The sequence below is a fragment of the Syzygium oleosum genome, unplaced genomic scaffold (genome assembly GCF_021117445.2).
Source record: "Syzygium oleosum isolate NSW1041296 unplaced genomic scaffold, Sole_v2.1 Sole_v2.18, whole genome shotgun sequence".
Lineage (NCBI taxonomy): Eukaryota > Viridiplantae > Streptophyta > Magnoliopsida > Myrtales > Myrtaceae > Syzygium > Syzygium oleosum.
The window spans coordinates 5,222,564-5,240,907 of NW_026607502.1; the positions used below are offsets into that span (position 1 = coordinate 5,222,564).

The 18,344-nt window shown below is 39.8% G+C and overlaps 1 protein-coding gene across 4 annotated transcripts; it reads right to left on the reverse strand.

Moving 5' to 3' along the window:
• Window positions 1–6,430: 6,430 nt before the first annotated feature.
• On the reverse strand, window positions 6,431–13,202 carry LOC115693259 (uncharacterized). 4 transcript variants are annotated; one of them, XM_056319691.1, is made up of 12 exons: window positions 12,451–13,199; window positions 11,792–11,886; window positions 10,044–10,208; window positions 9,841–9,959; window positions 9,394–9,468; window positions 8,595–8,688; window positions 8,454–8,513; window positions 7,985–8,050; window positions 7,805–7,903; window positions 7,232–7,276; window positions 6,984–7,086; window positions 6,431–6,883 (listed from the first exon to the last, which is right to left on the reverse strand). In XM_056319691.1, exons 3-12 carry the CDS (start codon window positions 10,173–10,175, stop codon window positions 6,795–6,797), a joined length of 882 nt encoding a protein of 293 aa, XP_056175666.1. In that variant the 5' UTR covers window positions 10,176–10,208; window positions 11,792–11,886; window positions 12,451–13,199; the 3' UTR covers window positions 6,431–6,794. The 4 variants fall into 4 exon arrangements, with proteins under 4 accessions (XP_056175666.1, XP_030476101.1, XP_056175665.1 ...); XM_030620241.2 differs by lacking the exon at window positions 11,792–11,886; XM_056319690.1 differs by lacking the exons at window positions 7,805–7,903; window positions 11,792–11,886 and having other exon boundaries at window positions 12,451–13,202.
• Window positions 13,203–18,344: the final 5,142 nt, after the last annotated feature.

The following is an 18,344-nucleotide window of genomic DNA, read 5'->3' on the forward strand; positions in this document are numbered from 1 at the left end:
CGAAGAGAAAGGGACGTCTTACCTTAGGGCATTCTTATCCGATGCATGTCGGTCTCCTCCAATTTCTTCGTAATGTAGTGACCAACATTGATAGGGTCCCAAAAACCCTAGCCAAGGACACAGCACCGTACCATGTATATCTACGCATGTGTGTGTCCTTACCCATGTACATGTACATTTCAGACATTTGTTAAAAATGAACGTTTGCTTTCCCGCAAGAATGAAGTCGTAAGTATATTTACCGGTCCGAGGAAAGTGTAAATTCAACGGGAGGAAATTCTTTTCCCGTTCCCGAATCCCACTCGGCCGACCCCATCGCAGCCGTCTGTCCTGTGGGTCTCAGTTGTGCCCCCAGATGCATGTCTCGTAACATGCACGACTGCGATGGATCCGATCCAGTAGATTTTCGAGTTGGAGCCAGAAAATCCCAATTGACATGCGGCCAAAAAAACGTGGGGATATGATGGGGACGGTTACTTGTTTTCCTGGATGATATGGATCTTGGAATTTTTATTTCCCTTTGTTTGAGAGGGATCTTAGAAAATTAACAATATAAGATACTAGCTAGTGTCATTTCTAAAAAGCTAAAGATATTTGTTTATGCAGATACCAGCAAAACAGTGCCTGCATGCCCATCAAAAAAATAATAATAGAACTTTAAATAAGCAATAAAAACGGATGCAATGACTGATGATCTGATCTATAGAAATTGGATTTAAATTATTGTAGGACAGGAAATATTTAACTTCAAATTAGAAAGTGTGACGGATTTAATAATTGAGAAATTCAGATTGTAATTACTTCAATTGCTCTTGAGTTATTCTTTTTTATCCATCTATTAGTTTCCATAGATAAAGAATCTTCTTAACAATTTCTTAGGGTTTTTTTTATGACATTTTGGTATATAGTCATAAAAGATTGAATATGAAACCATCTTTCGAATTTGTTTTAGATATAACTAGTTTCCGTGCATTCACTACGCGGGTGCGCGATTTATGTTCCGTTTGTTTTTTACTGCTACACGAATTTTTTTTTCTAGAAATCAAACATTGAATGAGCATTTTACTTTTCAATCAATAATCAAAACAAACCTTTATTGAAAATTTAGAAAATAAGAAAATAAAAGAAGGATGAAATTGATTATTGCACCGTAAGGACACATAAGGAGTTCACCAGATGTAGCTTTTGGTGAAAAGTGAGGAGTTCACATTTTCCTTTTGCCTCTTTATCCTCTTACCCAAATTTTACCTTTTTTCTCTTTGAAGCTACATTGCATTGCAATATCAGAGTAACATCTAAACGTGGGTCAAATGGGAAATGTAAAAAGTGAGACAAAGAACACTTTTGACTTAAATATATACGTAATTCGATGTGTGTGTATATATATTACACGTATTGACTTGAGTAAGTCTTTAAACTGTTTCGTATGAAGTTTGAAACCTTAAACTCTGGAATATTTCCAAGGGAGAGGGAAGAAAAACTTTCTCTTCAATTAGGTGGACTGAGAGTACGAGTATTGGTACTTTAAAATAAGGAACGTAGACCTGTCAGCCCGCCAGATGTTTACCCCTAGACAAAGAATACTTTTGACTTAAATATATACGCAATTCGATGGAGACATATACATTACATGTACAGATCTACTTATCTGTGTCCGAAATGTCCCTAACGATTAATATCAGCTTCCATGTGTCTTTTACTACAATTATCCGAATCGGGTGCAGGTTAGTGCTAATCAATCTCATGCCAGAAGCAAAAGTCTCTCGACTGCTTCCTTCGGCCAACAGTGTTATGAATATTGGGTTGGACATTTCCAGGGCAAATCTGAAATCTGATGACTTCATTATTTTCTGATGACCAACATATAAAATAAGAGAAAATGAAGAAAACAAAATGAAAAGAAGAAGAAGAGGAAAAGGACATAAATGAGGGTTTGCATGAATGTGGGTGCCCATGTCCATAAATCCCACATGCAGCTGCTGCTCCAGTCCATCAAATGATAACCACGTTCTTGGGTGGATTCCATCGACCAAAGTGACTCCAACCGTTTTGTTAACTCGTCCTAACTATTTTCGTGCGAAAGAAGACAGACCACGTTGCTCATTGGCAACTTCTCTTCTTCTTTTTCCTTACGCTTTTAAACAATTTTCTTCCCCGAGATATTGCCCTAATTGAGTGAGACACGGATTTGGCTTCTAGTTGAAAGAGGAATGGCTACTATCTCTAGAGTCATTTGCATTATGACAGAGAGAAAGAGGGAAATGAGGGGGGGTGGGCGGGGTTGATTTATCGCAGCCGGTGTTGGACTTCTCCATTCGCACCTGGGGGAACTTTGGCAACGAATTCGTCCCGGTGTGCAGTTACCGGTATCGCGCTTCCCCACTCGCACGAGGGGGGTTCGATGACGGGTTCGTGCGGTGGGCGATTGGCGCGTCGTTAGCGCCTCGAACCGAACATCTTAGCCGCTCGGGTGAAGTAGGTCGTCGCAACCCCGTCCGAACTCTTTCTCCTGTTCAAAAGAGGGAGAGAGGGAGAGAGAGTATAAAAAGGTCGCTTTCTATATACCCATCTCGGCGAAGAAGTCGCTCAACATGTGCGCCAAGGTTGCCGACTTATGACAGAGAAGAAAAGGTTTGTTTGGGACATTTGGAGTTTGCCAAGATCGAGGCTGTCCAACTAAAAAGTCTTAGTTTTTCAAGAGAAGCAATGTGATTTTTGTTAGTTCAACAATAAAAATGTTTCTATTTTGATCTTCTTTTACTTCTTTTGGGTTAATTTCCCATTCACAGCAAAAATATGATATATACATTTTGTTTGGTATAAATGAAATACACTTTATTTATTTTCATCCGATTTTTTTTTGTAAAAAGAGATTTTCTTAAGATAATTAATGAATTCTCGCCACAAAATGCACACTTAGGTTTTAAAATGTGACTTACTTGTTAAAAAACCGTATGTCATTCTCAGGGATGATGACATCGATATTCTTTGTAATTTTCCTTATTGTTCAATTTCCTCGATCAACTTTTTTATTATTATTTAATATTGTCCTTGAACTTTTGAAAATTGATTCAATGGGTCATTCTATTCAAATCATTAACGAAATACGGAGGGAATATTTCATTTGGTACATGACTTATCGATGTTTTTGTTCAATTTCATTTCTGGATTGTTCTTTTCTCGTTCTCTCAATTACATCGTGTCAAATTTAGGTTTGTTGCCAAGACAAAGTACTTTTAATTATGTCACGACATTAAAACCCAAACATAACTTGTAAATTAAATGGATTGCACAACATGAAATGTTTATACGGACTCTTATGTAATAAAGGTTCTACAAGTATGTTTTCATATTGCAAGTACTTTTAAATGTACCTAAACATACGTCGTGTTAACCCAAGGATTACTTTAAATAGTCAATTCAAACCCGACATTATATTAATAAACCGGTTCATGACTCAAACACGTTTAAGTTTAACACGAACACATCCTTGTTGAGGGGTGGTATGGAAAATCATGAATAATGTTCAATGACTCTCGTCGTTCTAACACATCAATACCATATAAGAAAAGAAAATCCTTCCAAAAGTTTAAATTGTCGAAAAATAAAATATTTAAAGATATCCGTTTAACAATAAACACGAACTATTATTACTCATGGACAAATTTTGATCCTGACCTATAAAGGCCTTTGTAAAGGCACAGGCTTAACACGATTTTAATCTCAATGAAATACATATTCACCTTCATGAAACCTTTTTAAAAAAAAAGATAGAAAGGGAAGAATCGAGGACAGAATGTAGGGGTTAGCGGTTCCAAGATCGATGCAGGTTTTATCATATTGAAATCGGTTCCTATAGTTTTTGGAACCTATAATTTATCATGCGTATCTCGAAACTTGAAACCTACCTTGTCCATCCGATTGCTGGGTCGATTCTAGGATCTACCCAGAAACCAACCACCTTCTTTTTTTGTTTCATTTTTTTCATCCTTTTTTATGTTTCATTTTTAGTCAAGCAAAATGAAAGTGAAAATAACAACAAAACTATCCACTTGTCAATAGCAACAATTCATAAAAATTAAATACATAAAATAAGATAAACAACAAAAAGTTCAAAACACGTAACCATGGTTCATCGACTCCCCGTTCGGTTTTTATCTAAGAATCGGGAACCAAATCGCACAATACTATTTTCACTCTTTTTGGAACCGTATCACTAACTACGAGGACCTGAAACCGGACCGGTTCCTAAGGTCGGTTCACTTCGAATCGAATTCCGATTCTACTCTAAATTCATGCTCCAGCCCTGATAGAACATAGGATAGCGATTGCTAAAAAAATCTTTCCACTTGAATTTTTAAAGGGCTTTTTTTTATAATTTTTTTTTTTGGGGGGGAATTTTCCTTTTTAATACGAGGGGTCACTTCATCACCATCAAGTTGCCTATTAACGAGACTGCCACTAGCCAACTAGGGGGGGGGGGGGGTGTGTGGTGGGGTTTATTGAAGTAGACTTTGTGGGGGGGGCGGGGGGGTTAATTGATTTCCGTGTTCGGTTTCGCCATCGTACCCCGACGATGTTGACCCTTTTGAAATCGCCAAAACCTTTTTTCCCCTCTTCGCCCTCCCCTCCCTCCCATCAATCATTCCCCCCATCAAAAAGTCCCCACTTACAAAAAGAGCCCCGTGGGGTCCTTCACTTGTACCTGTTGAATACGCGCACACACAGATATATATAAATATATACGTGTATATAAATTCATGTGATTGATGTGACTTAAGTGGCCAATTTTTACATGAATTTTTGGCAAAGGTGAGAGCGTACAGAATCGAAATCTTAACGTTTTTTTGGAATTTCAGAAGCTCTCGCGACCCGATTCTTCACGCGTTTGGTGTTTAGCAAAGGTAGGGCGGGGGGAGACCGACGATAGTCCGAGACGTACGGATTACTTTGGTATGACGAACCGGTTTCGACACTTGCTATGACTCTCGTCAGGATAACGGTATCTCGGCTCTCGACCCAATTTATGTATGGGAGGCCAATCCCGCCTTTTGAGATCATCTGAAATGGTATTTGTTTCCACTCGAGGGTTCCTAGCATGAATACCCCGGTGCTCGCTCTCAAGAACCAGCCGTATCGTCCTTTCTGCATCACTCGTTCTTCACTTTGATGCCACAAGCTGCACATTTATGTTCATAAGGGTGTGGGAGAATTCGGTCCATAGCATACGAATTTCGTTACGCTACACGAAGGACGACCTTTAGAGAAATTTACCGTGTCCTTTTCACTCGGTAACGTAACACCAACATAAACATCGTGAACAATCTTACAAAAGAATAAAGATAAATTCACGAGCTGCTTTGAATTCCACGCAAGTGTCCCTATGAATAGTAATTTGTAGTTTGTTCTTTTGTCTTTTTCCTAACGATGTTCCAAATATTTATTTATTTTTGTGGAGAAATTCATTAATCAAACAAAATGGTGTGTCCGTAATTTAAAAATCTTAGTAACCCTTTTGATTATATGGAAGCAATTGATGTTCTCCGGGCTTTGTCCTGGAAGATGGAAATTGGTAAAGTTGCTCGTGAATGCGATTACTTGAGTTTTACATCTCTCGAAAGAGGAGGCATTGGGAGCTGAAGAACCCTTAAAAAAGCCTTTTGATGCGAAGGTTCTTTGGTCCGAGCCGTGTCTCCATGTCCGTGCAAAAAATCGCAGATTTAAGTATTGGTAATCCTTCTTAATACGCATAAATAATTTTGCAAAAGCAATGGTTAATTTTATCGTCGGGGACTGATAACTTTCTAAACGCGACGAGGTAAAGCTAAGGGTTCGTAAAACCATCCATTCTTCATCGACCCGAAAGGAATCCTATCGACTATAAATTCATTACCCGCAAGTTCACTGTTAGGGTTACATTACCGATTGATCGGGAACTTCCCAATACGAGATTCGACGGAAACATAACACAGTATGTGCTCGGCGCTTAAGTCCCCCGGTTTATCAGTTAGAGAGTGACGTTCGGAGTTCGGAGTTCGGAGTTCGGATTGAGAAAGAGTAATGATTCAAAATCGATGACCTATCTAAAGGACATCAAGAGGAAATAGTAATGTTTCGGAAACGATTACTTATCTAAAAAAGCAGGAACATCGTCAGAAAGACGATAGAGTCAGACACTGCAATGGCTAGAAAGGTGGACTTGATACGTTGTTCATGATGAATGATGAATGAGAATGAAATTGCAAAAACATGCACATATCCATGTATTTACCACACAAACTATCTCTAACTCTATTGGTGGTAATCGGCCGACTCCAGAGCCGAACCACCGCAAGAATAGCGAATTCTACTCCGACTAGGCGTTATCTATCTCCAATCAACAATAACAACAGTGATGCAGCCATGATGAAAGTCTCTGCATACAAAGTCGATACACTTTAACCTTTATTCATCTCGCAACCAAACTGGACCTATATAGTGAATCGACCCGGAAATCAGACAAGATTGGCATCAGTAACAAAGCCTTTGCGCAATTAGGACCAAGAGAAAGCCATTAAGAGTTTAGTGTACATAACTTGGTAATTACAATGAATTTGGCCCCGGTACCTTTCGTCGGACCAAACTAGGTGAGGGCCGGGGCCGGATACAAGAACCACTCTTAAACCTATACATCCTCATCGCTGAGATTTAAGCCTAATATCATTAATTCTTTCTCCCCTTAGGTAGTTAAGGGTGAGCAGTGGATCCAAAGAAATCCCTCTCATTTTTCGCAATGAAATTGGCTAAATGAGGAATTATTGTTCAAGAGTAGGAAGGTGAGATACTCTTTCGATTTCCTTGATGATTATCTCCTTCTCTTCTTCGAATTGCTCATCATCAGCACCTGAAAAATAAAGGATGTGCAATGAAAAAATCAGCTAAAAATTTCTCACTGCAAATTTAGTCCTGCATTGAGAAGATATATGATCAATTCTCAGGATTACCTTTACCGCCTGAGAGATCGTGAAGCAATGAAACCAGCTTTTCATGATTTTTTGACAAGATAACCTTAATTTCACGTGGTTTGTTAGGATTCGCGACAAACACCTGCAGATATAATAGGATAAGTACAATTAGCAAGACACAGGCTATCTTTCCGAGCATTTGTATCCAATAGCATGATAACTTCTGGTCAATGAAAGAACTAGGAAACCGACCAAAAAAAAAAAAAAAGAGAGAGAACTAGGAAAACCTTGAAGATGTGGAAAGCAGTCATCTGAATATTTTTGCTCGAGTCCTGGTTCAGCAAGGAAAAAAGACAGCTATTAATCAGAAACCTCACGGCATGGAGACCGAAATGAAAACATCACTAATTCAGAAAATGGATATAATACGGTAAAATCCAGTATATCAATGCTGTTGCGTCGATGGGCTCATCCAACCCTGCTGATTTTAGAAGTTACCCACGTTCAAACCTAGTCAATGAGATATCTGACCAAATAAACCAGCTAATGCGCCCAACATATCTAACCCAACTTTCAAGCAGAATTCTCCCGAAAGCAAAATCTACATACACAGAAACATTTACAAACTAGGAAGAATAAAAGGCAGGGAAGAAGAAGTTGACCATCATTTAATCAGTAAAAGTAAACACCAGTGTTGATGCAATACGTTTCCAAGACTGTCATCTGTAAATGCATTTACCTATTCTAGATAACAACCTTGTCCTTCAAAAAACAGAGAATCCTGGAAACATGTCCTGACGTTGCATTTTAGGCGCACAGAGGAAGGCAAGACAAGACAAGCATAGCCAGACATACAATACCTTCAACAATGTCATCATGACCTTGAAGTAACGAACTTCTAATATATATCGCTTCATTATTTGGGAATTAGGAGGCTCCAAGAGAAACTCCGAGAGAAGCTTGAGTTCAAAAAATACACGTATTATGTCATGATAATTCAAAAGCAAAAATGAGCTAAAAAGACAAAGGTTGCAACTAACCTTCACAGATTGCCTTTTGGTGACATAATTAGCTGAAGTCAAAAGTTTCTCATATAGATTAAAGAACTGGAAAAACCAAAGCTTGTTAGGAATATGCTTTGAAAGTTACATGACTTAAACTACAAGTGCTGATTGTCAAAACATCCTATTATCGGTGCCAACATGTAAAATGAAGGTCAGAATTGAATAAATCCAACTACCAATGAAATTACTAAGTTGACCGCGTTTATTGAGATAACACATTACAAAGTACTCATCGAGTGTCCTTACCATAAAAATAAAAAAAAAAAGTACTCGTCGAGTGCCAAAATAAGGTGCAGTATGCAAAACAATCAGATTAATATAGCAGAGAACACCACACGCAGCCATGCGTAGTGCTGTTTTGGAGATAACATATTAAAAGCAGGTGCACATTTCAAGTGTTCAGAAACAAAATGAAACATGTAACGTTAGTTATGAGGCAGCTAACCTCGTCATAGTGGATGTTCAGATACTCAGCAACTACCTCTCCATGCTTTGTGAGCAGATCCTGTCATATCTTTCTTCAAGCCCGTTAAAAAATGTAAGGGGACAATAGAAATTGCAAGCACTCAAAACTCATGGCTCTCACCTTAAAAGTAGTAAATGCATCAGATGTAACATCAAAATTAGGCAACTCTACAAATTTAAAGAACAATTCAAAGCTCGCTGACTCCAGAATGTACCTAAAAACCAACACAATAAAGCATGTCGCTTGTTAGTAAAAAGAAGATTATATTAACAAGTATATACCAAGATAACTGCTGCAAAAGAAATATGTTCCCTTAGATTCAAAATATGTCATTTGATTATATGGAAATTAGATATCTCAAATAGACAGAAATCAAAAGATACTCCACGGATAACTGGAGTTGGTTATAGGTAAAGGAGTGCTCCATTTCACCACCAGCATAATTACATTTCAGATTCACAAGATACTCCAGAGAGAAGAGGATCGCAATGGAATATTCAACACTTCTTCATGAAATCTCAAGCACCCAGCACTGACGAGCATCCATCTACTCATTGCTTCTAGAATACCAACATATCATTCGGTCATAGGAAGGATTATGATAGTGCAAACAACCCTTGTTTTGAATTTGGAAAAATGCAAAAAGTTATTTGATATAGATGCATCAGCACAACACAAACTGCATGGCCATAACCTCCCTTATTAATTAAAGGAGCAGTTAACTCTCATTCTGCATGTTTGAGCATGTGACTGTGGGCATAATGTGCTGCACGCCTATGCTCTTCGAAACTCCCTCAGCAACCATCAATGAAAGACAACATAGAAACATTTGCTAACAATCAATAGTAAACTTGCAGAACTAAAGACCTCAAGGCCTCACAATAAACTTCTCATTTCCTAACTAGCATGAATATCTTACTTTGCAAGTGTAGGAAACTTGATGCATTCCCTCAACATATTTCCACAGTTCAATGCAATTTCCTTGTTATCGTAGCTACAACCAAAAGAAAGTAGCAATTAGCTGCATGCGGAAATGAGAGACAATAATAACCAGCTACGAATTTAATATCAGCACGGTGTAAGTTCCTAACTGTCAAAAGCAGTCAGAGTAATATCGCTAGGTAGGACAATTATAACATGAAATGGTCAAGGCAGAATACGAGTAAATAGAATCTATAAATAGCTATCACCACCTACAAAAAATCTGATGATTTTGTTACATTTTGTTAGAGAGAGAGAGAGAGAGAGAGAGAGAGAGAGAGAGAGAGAGAGAGAGAGAGAGAGAGAGAGAGTATAACTTATAAGCCTGGAAAAATTGACAAAAAATTAGTTATTACAAAAGAAAATATGTCTCAACAATTCTTACCTTACAACAAGAGAGTCTAGCAACTCGAAATGATTCTCAATATATTCCACACAACAATATGTGGAGCCAACCTTTTGTTTTAGCAATATGGCCCAACAATAGACCAAATCCTTTCTTGCCTGCGCAAACATTAGGTCATTACTCCATTAAGGCAATTAAATAGTCTCTAATATTCAAGAGTCCAGATCATCATAATAATCTACCTCCCATCCTAGGATATGCAAGTTGTGAATTATAAGGGCAATGACATCCTCTTTACATATTTCAGAAGCGAGCTGGGAAATTTGATCGACATTAGGCTCAACCTCTCCATCTCCAGCAATCATGCATCTCATAGTTGCAAAATTCTTTTCAACTTCTTCCAAAGCCTGCAGTTGAACATGGAGAGTGAACATCTAGATTGATTGATCTTTGAGAAATGGGTAGACCATGATCTTAAAAGCTAATTCTTAAGGCGGACACATGAATATCCAAAGACAATGTTCTCCAATTTCATGCATAGAAAAAATTAACTACCCCACAACTCCAAATCCAAGCACAGCTTGACCCCAACTAGGCTGCAAACAAGTCAAACTCAACTTGCAGACTACTCAAGCATGAATAAGTTCTGATTGAGTTAGTCTCCAATATCAAATTCTATGTCAGTAATTCTTTAACGCGGGAGTCGGATATGGACACATCCAGGTGTCTGATCACCAAAACTGAAACTCTAGGACAATGTGACTCGCCCAAAAAGTGTCCAAAAGATGGATATGGTCGCCCAAACACATGTACATTTTTACTAGGTATGTGTATTTTAATTTCAACACTTTTGTATCTTTTCAAATAATAAACAATGCAGTTCATCTCCTATTAATTTTTCATAATCATAACTGTATTTTGTATCTTAAAGACTGCATGATTGACTAAAGGACACATGGTGCCTTTCAAATTACCTGATAATTCAGCCTCTAGCCCGTGGTTCCATCAGATTTTGAGTCAACCTTTGTTATCAAAGATGCCCTTTTTCCCAGGGCCCGCAAATGGTAAGTGCTACTATTACTTTCTGTTTTTCTTCCCCTCACCCAAGTTTTAATACCTATCATTCTAGATCTGATTCAAGGCCCACGTATTCCTTGATTTTGCATGTGACATGCACTTTGTTCTGGAGCTTCTACTCTTTATCTTCTACCTCAGTCACCTCCATCAATTCATCAGAATGATGGATGGTAGATGACTCCAAGTTCTTTTTTTGACACAAAACTCATGTCCTTACCAAGGTCAGGTCATGTCGATTCAGGAGCGAAAGGGGAGTCCACACATCAAGATCAAATCAGGTTTATCTCCAATTCGTAAATATTTAACTTAGAGCAGCTTTTGAGCTAGATTGATTGAATACTTGCATTCTTTTTTACACAGATGTATTTGCAAAGCAAGAAACACGAAAAACAGAAAACACACGCACACACACACACATGTATATGTATACCACTATTGGTTTTAGTTCTGTTTGTACACTGAAAATTTGAGTCCAAGCTTGATCTCAAGTTTTCACTAGAGCTTGCCTCAATATATCAAGCTTAAACATCAAATCAAACACGAGTCTCTAACATTTCAATGTCAAGCTCTCAAAGTACGCTTTAGATCTGTGAGGAGGACTGAGGAATCTGCTAGGACTATTTTGAAACTAGACATTTTAAGAGCTCCTTGTTTAGATCAAACGTAATTAATACGGTGATGTGCAGGCAGTATACTGTGGAATTTGCACACCCCTTGCTTCGAAACAACTTAAATCAACAGTGGTCCAAGGTATAAAAGTCTAACATGGCAAGCTAAACTACACGAAAGGCGAGATACTTCTATGGAGGCTGGCTGGTGGTACTCCCTTTTAGATCTGTGATCAAAAGCTAAGTTGTTAAGAAGCCTCAGAGTCTGCCCACTACGCCATACTGCAGAAGAGAATGCTACTTACTTATCCAAAGAATGTTTGCCCAAGTGTAATAGCAGCAGAACGCATGGAGAATTGTGACCCATAGAGGACCTTATTGGTTAAGCCGATACAAAATTCTGAAACAAGGATGTGAGTAGGAATCAGCAAATACTATGAACAGTCGCCATGTTAGAGGCTCTATAGAAAGAAGAAGATAGTGCACTGGCTGGGAGCTTCTGTCATTTCAAGAAAAATGAAATTCAAGTTAAGAACCCACTGATTGAATTCAGCTCTTTTCGCAGTTGGATTTCGCTCAATAACGACTCCTTCTAATTCCCCATCTCTCATTTGAGAAATCTTAAGCAAACGTCGTCCACTAAGAACAAAAAAGTACAGTATGAATACATCATGTAGCCTTCTTCACATTCCAGAACTCTGAGGTTAATTCCACAGATTGCACATTGATATTCCATCTTATATTCAGACTAAAGACAATCTAGCACCGAATGCTTCTCCGAAGCAGCGAAAACTACTATTCCTCGATTCAGGACGATAATTCCCAAATTCCAATCCCTAAACCCATCGATCAGGTCCCACTACAACACAGCAAGATGGAAAAACCGCAGCTAACTGCAGAAGATGGCAACGGAGACATCCATAACCAGCACCAGAAAGGCAAGAAAAGCAGACCGAAACCTCACCTTCTCGAGGGCTTTCACTTCCACGACGGTTTTGGTGTCGAGAGCCATGAGGCTGTCCTTGATCGCCTTCACAAACTCTTGCGAAGTCTTCTGCCTCGACGGCCTGAAGAACGAGAACGACATGATCCCCTCTCCCTCCTTCTCCCTCTCGCTCTCTTCAACGTCGTTGACGGAAATGGCGACCCAACTACCGGAGAGGACCGCAGCCCCGCCTAAAGGAGCAACTTTGGGCGTCACCCACGACGGAGATCGAGCTCGATCGGCGAACCCTCGATCAGGATTCGTCCCGACTTCCACGAGGAGTGAATCTGTCGAGAGCGGAACTCTTGTCGCTACCGGAGCTCCTCATTTGCCGCCCCCTCGAAAGCGCCGGCGTTCGTTCAGACACGACACGACACGACACGACACGAACACGCGCGCGCGACGGGCGACCCTTCAGCGGAAGCTTCGACTCGTCTTCTTCGAAGGTTCAGCCATGGCGATTCCTGCCTGCCGTTCGGAGAGAGAGAGAGAGAGACAGGGTTGTCCGTCCTCTATCGTTTTCAGGGGGCAGGCAGAGTCCACGGGTTTCCGGCAAGGTAAAAATTTTCACCCGTCATCTCGAACAAAGGTTTATACAATTCACGACCGTTCAAAATCGAGCCTTGTCGAGCGGTTCGAAACGTACTACGTTTCGGTCCGACGGTGAAAAGATTATACGGGCACGATGTCTCTCGGGGAGTCCATGGAATCGCCCTCAAGCACCACCAACGGCACCGACGAGTAAGTATTGCTTGTGTACGCGATGCATGTGAGTGCGGTCCGTCTCAATCATTAGATCGATGTAAGGGGTGATCGGTTTCCGGTTCGGTCCAGTTTCACATTGGAATAGGGAACTGGACCGGAAGAACCGGTTCCCAAAATTGAGAATCGGGAACCGGACCGATTGATCCTGAGACTGGAACCGATCATTTTTTTTTTTTGCACTACTTGATACCATATATTTTGAAACTAAAATTGTGTTCCCCATGCTGACTACACATAATTACAAAAACAAGCGTGCAATTCGAGCTAATGCGATGACCAATTGTGTTCCCCTTGCCGACTATGCATATGTTCTAAAATTGGAATTGTATTCCTCGTATCGACTACACATAATCACAAAAAAATATATATAGTTGGTCCGATTCGATCGGTCCGGTTCCCCTTGGAACTAGAAACTGGACCACCCGGATACCGGTTCCACTTTTAGGAACTGGAAATCGAACTGACACTCCCGGAAACTAGACCAAACCGGCCGATCCGATCCAGTCCGGACAGTTTTCAGTTTGGGCAGTCTGTTTTGCACACCCCTAAGTTGGTGTGGGTTTCACGTTGGGAAGATGGAGTGAGCTCAGTTTGTTCGGGTATATATAATACCTACTCCTGCAAGACGTGTTTATCATGTTTGATTATTGTACACAATCGTGTAAGAATGTGTAGAGACGCATCTTTTTTACTCGAAACCCCGTATAGTTAGATATGTTTAAGTGTGAGTCGAGTAGCATAGGGTATATTTAGGGCCCGTTTGGCAACTTGCCAAACAGTGAAAATTTCTGTTTTTTTATTCCCAGAATCAGTTTGGGAACAGAAATGCGTTCGTCAAATTTTTTGTGCCCGAGCACAATTTTGCAAAAAATTGTTCCCAGAATTAGTTTTTGAACAGAATCAAGAAGCAAAAAAAAATAGTTTCTTGATTCTGGAACAATTTTTTCATTTCTGATTCTTCTTGGTTTTCTTCTTTTTTCTTGGTTTGTTCTTCTTCTTCTTTCCGGCTTGTCGCTGCCTGCCTCCAGCCGGCCGCCGCCTGCCTCCGGCCGGCCATAGGCTAGGGCCGGTGAGGGCATTGCGGCCCCTGCCGGTAGTCGGAGAGGGCATCGCGGCCCTCACCGCCTGGGTGAGCGCGGCTCGCGGCCGCAATGGCGAGGCCGACCTCGCCCATATATGGTGACGGCGAGGTCGGCGGCGAGGGCGACGGCAAGGGCGGCGGCGAGGGCCGCGACGCCCTCGCCGGCCCTGGCCTGTGGCCGGTCGCCGGCGACAGGCCATGGCCAAGGAAGGGAAGGAAAAAAAAGAAAAAAAAAAGAAAAAAAGAAAAAGAAATATTAAAAATTCAAAATATATTATTAAAATATTATTAATAAAAAGAAATTTTGTGTAGTTACCAAACGCATTTCTGTTCTTTTTCTATTCTAAGAATAGAAATTTTGAGCAATTACCAAACACCTTCAAATACTTAGAAATTGTTCTCGGGCACGAAAAAAAAAAGAATCAATTTTTAGCAGAATCTGTTCCCGGGTACAGAATGGTTGCCATGCGCAGCCTTATCTTCCTTTATGACAAGAACTCATTCAAGCTCAACATTAAGGGTTTGTTTGTTTTGACGAAAGATTTGGAAAATATTTTTCTAAAAATAATCTTTTGTATTGCTGAAATAATTAGTCAATGAAAAATATTTCATTATAACAACAATTGCTGCCTAAATATTTTCGTAGACACTGAAATGTTTTTTCATTTGTTCTTATTTATAAGCAATTATTTTTAGGAAAATATTATCCAAATATTTTATTTTCTACGAAACAAACGGAGTTAACTACGTAACTTGGGTGCTTTGTGCGAAAGAGTTGTGTCGAAATTTGTCGGTCTTAACTTTATAGTGGAGAAATTACCAATTCAGTCCTAAAACTATTGTGTGGATATCGATTTATTTCTAAAATTTTCGATTTCATTAATGTGGTCCTAAACCTTTGCGCGAAATTTTAGTGTAGTCCTTCCGGTCAATTGCCATCGGAAATTGCTGATGTAATTTAGGACTAAATTGACATTCGTACAATAAATTTATGATTGATTGAATAATTATCTCACTTTTACGATGATTAGAAAGTGACAAAATGAATTCAGATAATAACAAGAACAAAAAGACATGAATGATAGGAAGATAAGGGCAGGTAGGCTGTCAAGCAACTCCACCAGTCACTTCAAATCCCTACGGTTTGTATAGTTTGGAGAGATTAAAAATCACACAAAATTTCCTTACCCAAAAAAAAAATCACACAAAATTAGCTACACTAATCTCTCCAAAAGGCTTTCCTTTCTTATTCCTTCATCCTATCCTTTCTCTTCCCCTCTAATCACTTATACACCAAACACATCCAAAGCACCTCAAAATTTTCAAATATATGAAAAACATTTGTTAAATCATACGGTAGTTTTTATAAATTTTTTTAACTTGAGGAGTCGAAACTCTCACAGGGTCCTCCGCGGCCTATTTGTTTGATATATAGAGATGGCAGGCTCTACAACTGCTTTTCTTATTTTAACATGTTGATGTCCGCACACCCTGTGCCCTTAATTCCCTATTGTCTTCCCTGAAGAGAGGAAATACCCTATGGCCCCGTTTGGTTCATCATTTAAAATACTCATTTGAGCTCTAAAGTCTCTTGGCAAAATGCAAATGGTGTTTGACAACTTTTTTTTACTTACTTTGGGGAGATGCAATTGCATTTGGAATGATTTCTAAAGGACTTTTGGCCAATGCAAGGGTGGAGGTGCCTTGAGAAGTTGCATTTTCGAAATGTAACTTGCACTGTTCATCGCAGCTGTTCATCTTCCCCAGAGGCAGGTCCGGCAGCCGGCGACCGCTGCCTGAGGGCTAACTCGACCCCGGCGACCACCGCCTAGGGGTTACGCAACCCCGGCGATCGCCGCCTAGGATGGCTGGACCTCGGGCGTCGCATGGGTCGTGCAACCCAGGCAATGCTTGGCTTGGGTCGCGCAACCCCGGCGACGCCCGAGGTCTGGCGACCCCAGGTGGCGGTCGCCGGGGTCGCGCGACCCCAGGCAGCGATGGCTGGTGGTTAAGCTCCACCGGAGCCTTTTTTTTTTTAAATAAAAAATATTAGCAAAAGTCCTTTAGCCCAAGTTGATTTTAAAAAATACTTACCAAACACTACTTGCATTTCGGAATACCCCTTTAGCTCAAAGGTATTTGCATTCCCCTAAAGTCGAACCAAACGGGCCCTATATACACTTTACATCTTGGGGATCTCAAGATCCGAATAAGCTCAAGATGAAACCTTGTAAGGACATGTTTGGGTCCGATATACTAAACACATGCAAAGCACCTAAAATTTTTCAAATATATGAAAAGCATATGTTAAATCTTACGCTAGTTTTTATAAATTTTTTAAACTTTGTTTTTCGTTTTTACACCTTCGAAGAAAATGTCATAAGTTACCAAAAACAAAAGAAACCCGTGTTCGTTCGTTCGTTCGTTTTTTTAAACCCTGCTATTGCGATGATCAACTCCCTTCATGGCAAAGACGGTGTATTCTTCATCTATACTGTCGCCTAACCTTTAAAATGGTGTCTACTTCTAACATATACAATGTATCCTCGACATATACTATTCTCTTGATGGATTAGACATGATGTATCGGTCATTGATGCATAGTTCTCTACGTCTCGCTGGGCTATCTCGAATTGTTCGAGGATCGGGCCTAACTGCAAGCCACAAAACAAAGGAAGTCTCTTAGATGCAGCCTTAAGAGAATCTTTTAATAATTAAAGGCATAATGATACATATGGTCCCTAAACTTTGTTCAAATGTGCAATATGGTCATTGAACTTTAAATTTGTTCAATATGATCCATGAAGTTTTGGTATACATTTAATTTAAGGACAACATTGAATATTTTCATACAATTTAGGGACACATTCAATGTTGTCCTTAAATTAAACGTGAATCAAAATTTTAGGGATCATATTGAGCAAATTGAAAGTTCATGGACTACTTTGCACATTGGGCCAAAGTTCAGCGATCAAATTGTATATCGGATCAAAGTTCATGAATCATTTGTATCATTTATTCATATTTAAATTAGTAAACGAGAAATAAGGAGATAAAAAAGAGAACTTCGAAAGCATCTATTTTAGAGAAGAAAGCTGAAAAAATAGAAAAATACGTGGAAATTTCAGGATTGGTGTCACTATCATTTTGCACTCCCGCAGGGTTACAGCAGTGTTGGTCGTTTTGATGAGAGAGAGGAGCTGGGTTGGGCCTATTGGTGTCTCTCCCCCCCAATAGAGAAGTTCAAAAGCATGGAAAGGGTTTGCTCTATAGAGGGAGAACAAAACAAACGGACGGTAAATGTGTCTATAAGTTGGGAAGGACTTTTGTAGAAGACGAACAAGTTATAGAACGAAAGGTTTGTCAACGTTTGAATGGTTTAATAGAATGTGAGCAGCTTATAGAAAATGAGGACATCGATCTACTTAGATGGACCTGTTTGTAGAAGGTGAGCGGACCATTCGGCGAAAGTTTGTGCAAAGTCTGGAGGGACCATTTTGTAGAAGCAGCTCATGCCATAGACGGGATAAATTGTTCTGTTGGAAATATGGGATAAATTGATGGGTGAATGAATGGGAAATTGATGCTCAAAGAACACCCTTGAGTTGGAAGTTGCGATGCCGATTTGAATTTCGCAACAATCTTAAAACAGATTCGCGCTTTTAGAAATTCAAATGGCTACGGGTAAAGAAGTCGTGGATGTGGGCTTCTTGAAACGATGGTGTCGATGTGCAGCTGCGACAACATCGCCAAAAACTCTGCCTATGCCTCGAATTTGTCCAAGCTGCACTGGCTCATCCTGCTGTCCATCCTGCGGTTTACATCCACCACGGTGAGAAATCGAAAAGTTCGACGGATCGAACTTTAAAAGGTAACTGGCAACGAGAAGATGTTGTTTTATTTAACAACTTTGAATCTTGCGAGATTCTTGGTGAGGAAGCTCCTAAGATATCCGATGGAGAAACGGATAAGCAAGCCTTCAAGCTTTTGTTGAAGCACTGGAAGCACTCGACGACTAACGTGCGAA

Bases quoted from the DNA above. Each gene is read 5' to 3' on its own strand.
- LOC115693259 (XM_030620241.2), bottom strand. From the start codon at position 12,573: ATGTCGTTCTCGTTCTTCAGGCCGTCGAGGCAGAAGACTTCGCAAGAG. The intron at 10,209-12,450 runs GTGAGGTTTCGG...GTTCAACTGCAG, and splicing joins AAGTGAAAGCCCTCGAGAAG to GCTTTGGAAGAAGTTGAAAA. The intron at 8,689-9,393 runs GTAAGATATTCA...GTTGGTTTTTAG, and splicing joins AAGTTTCCTACACTTGCAAA to GTACATTCTGGAGTCAGCGA.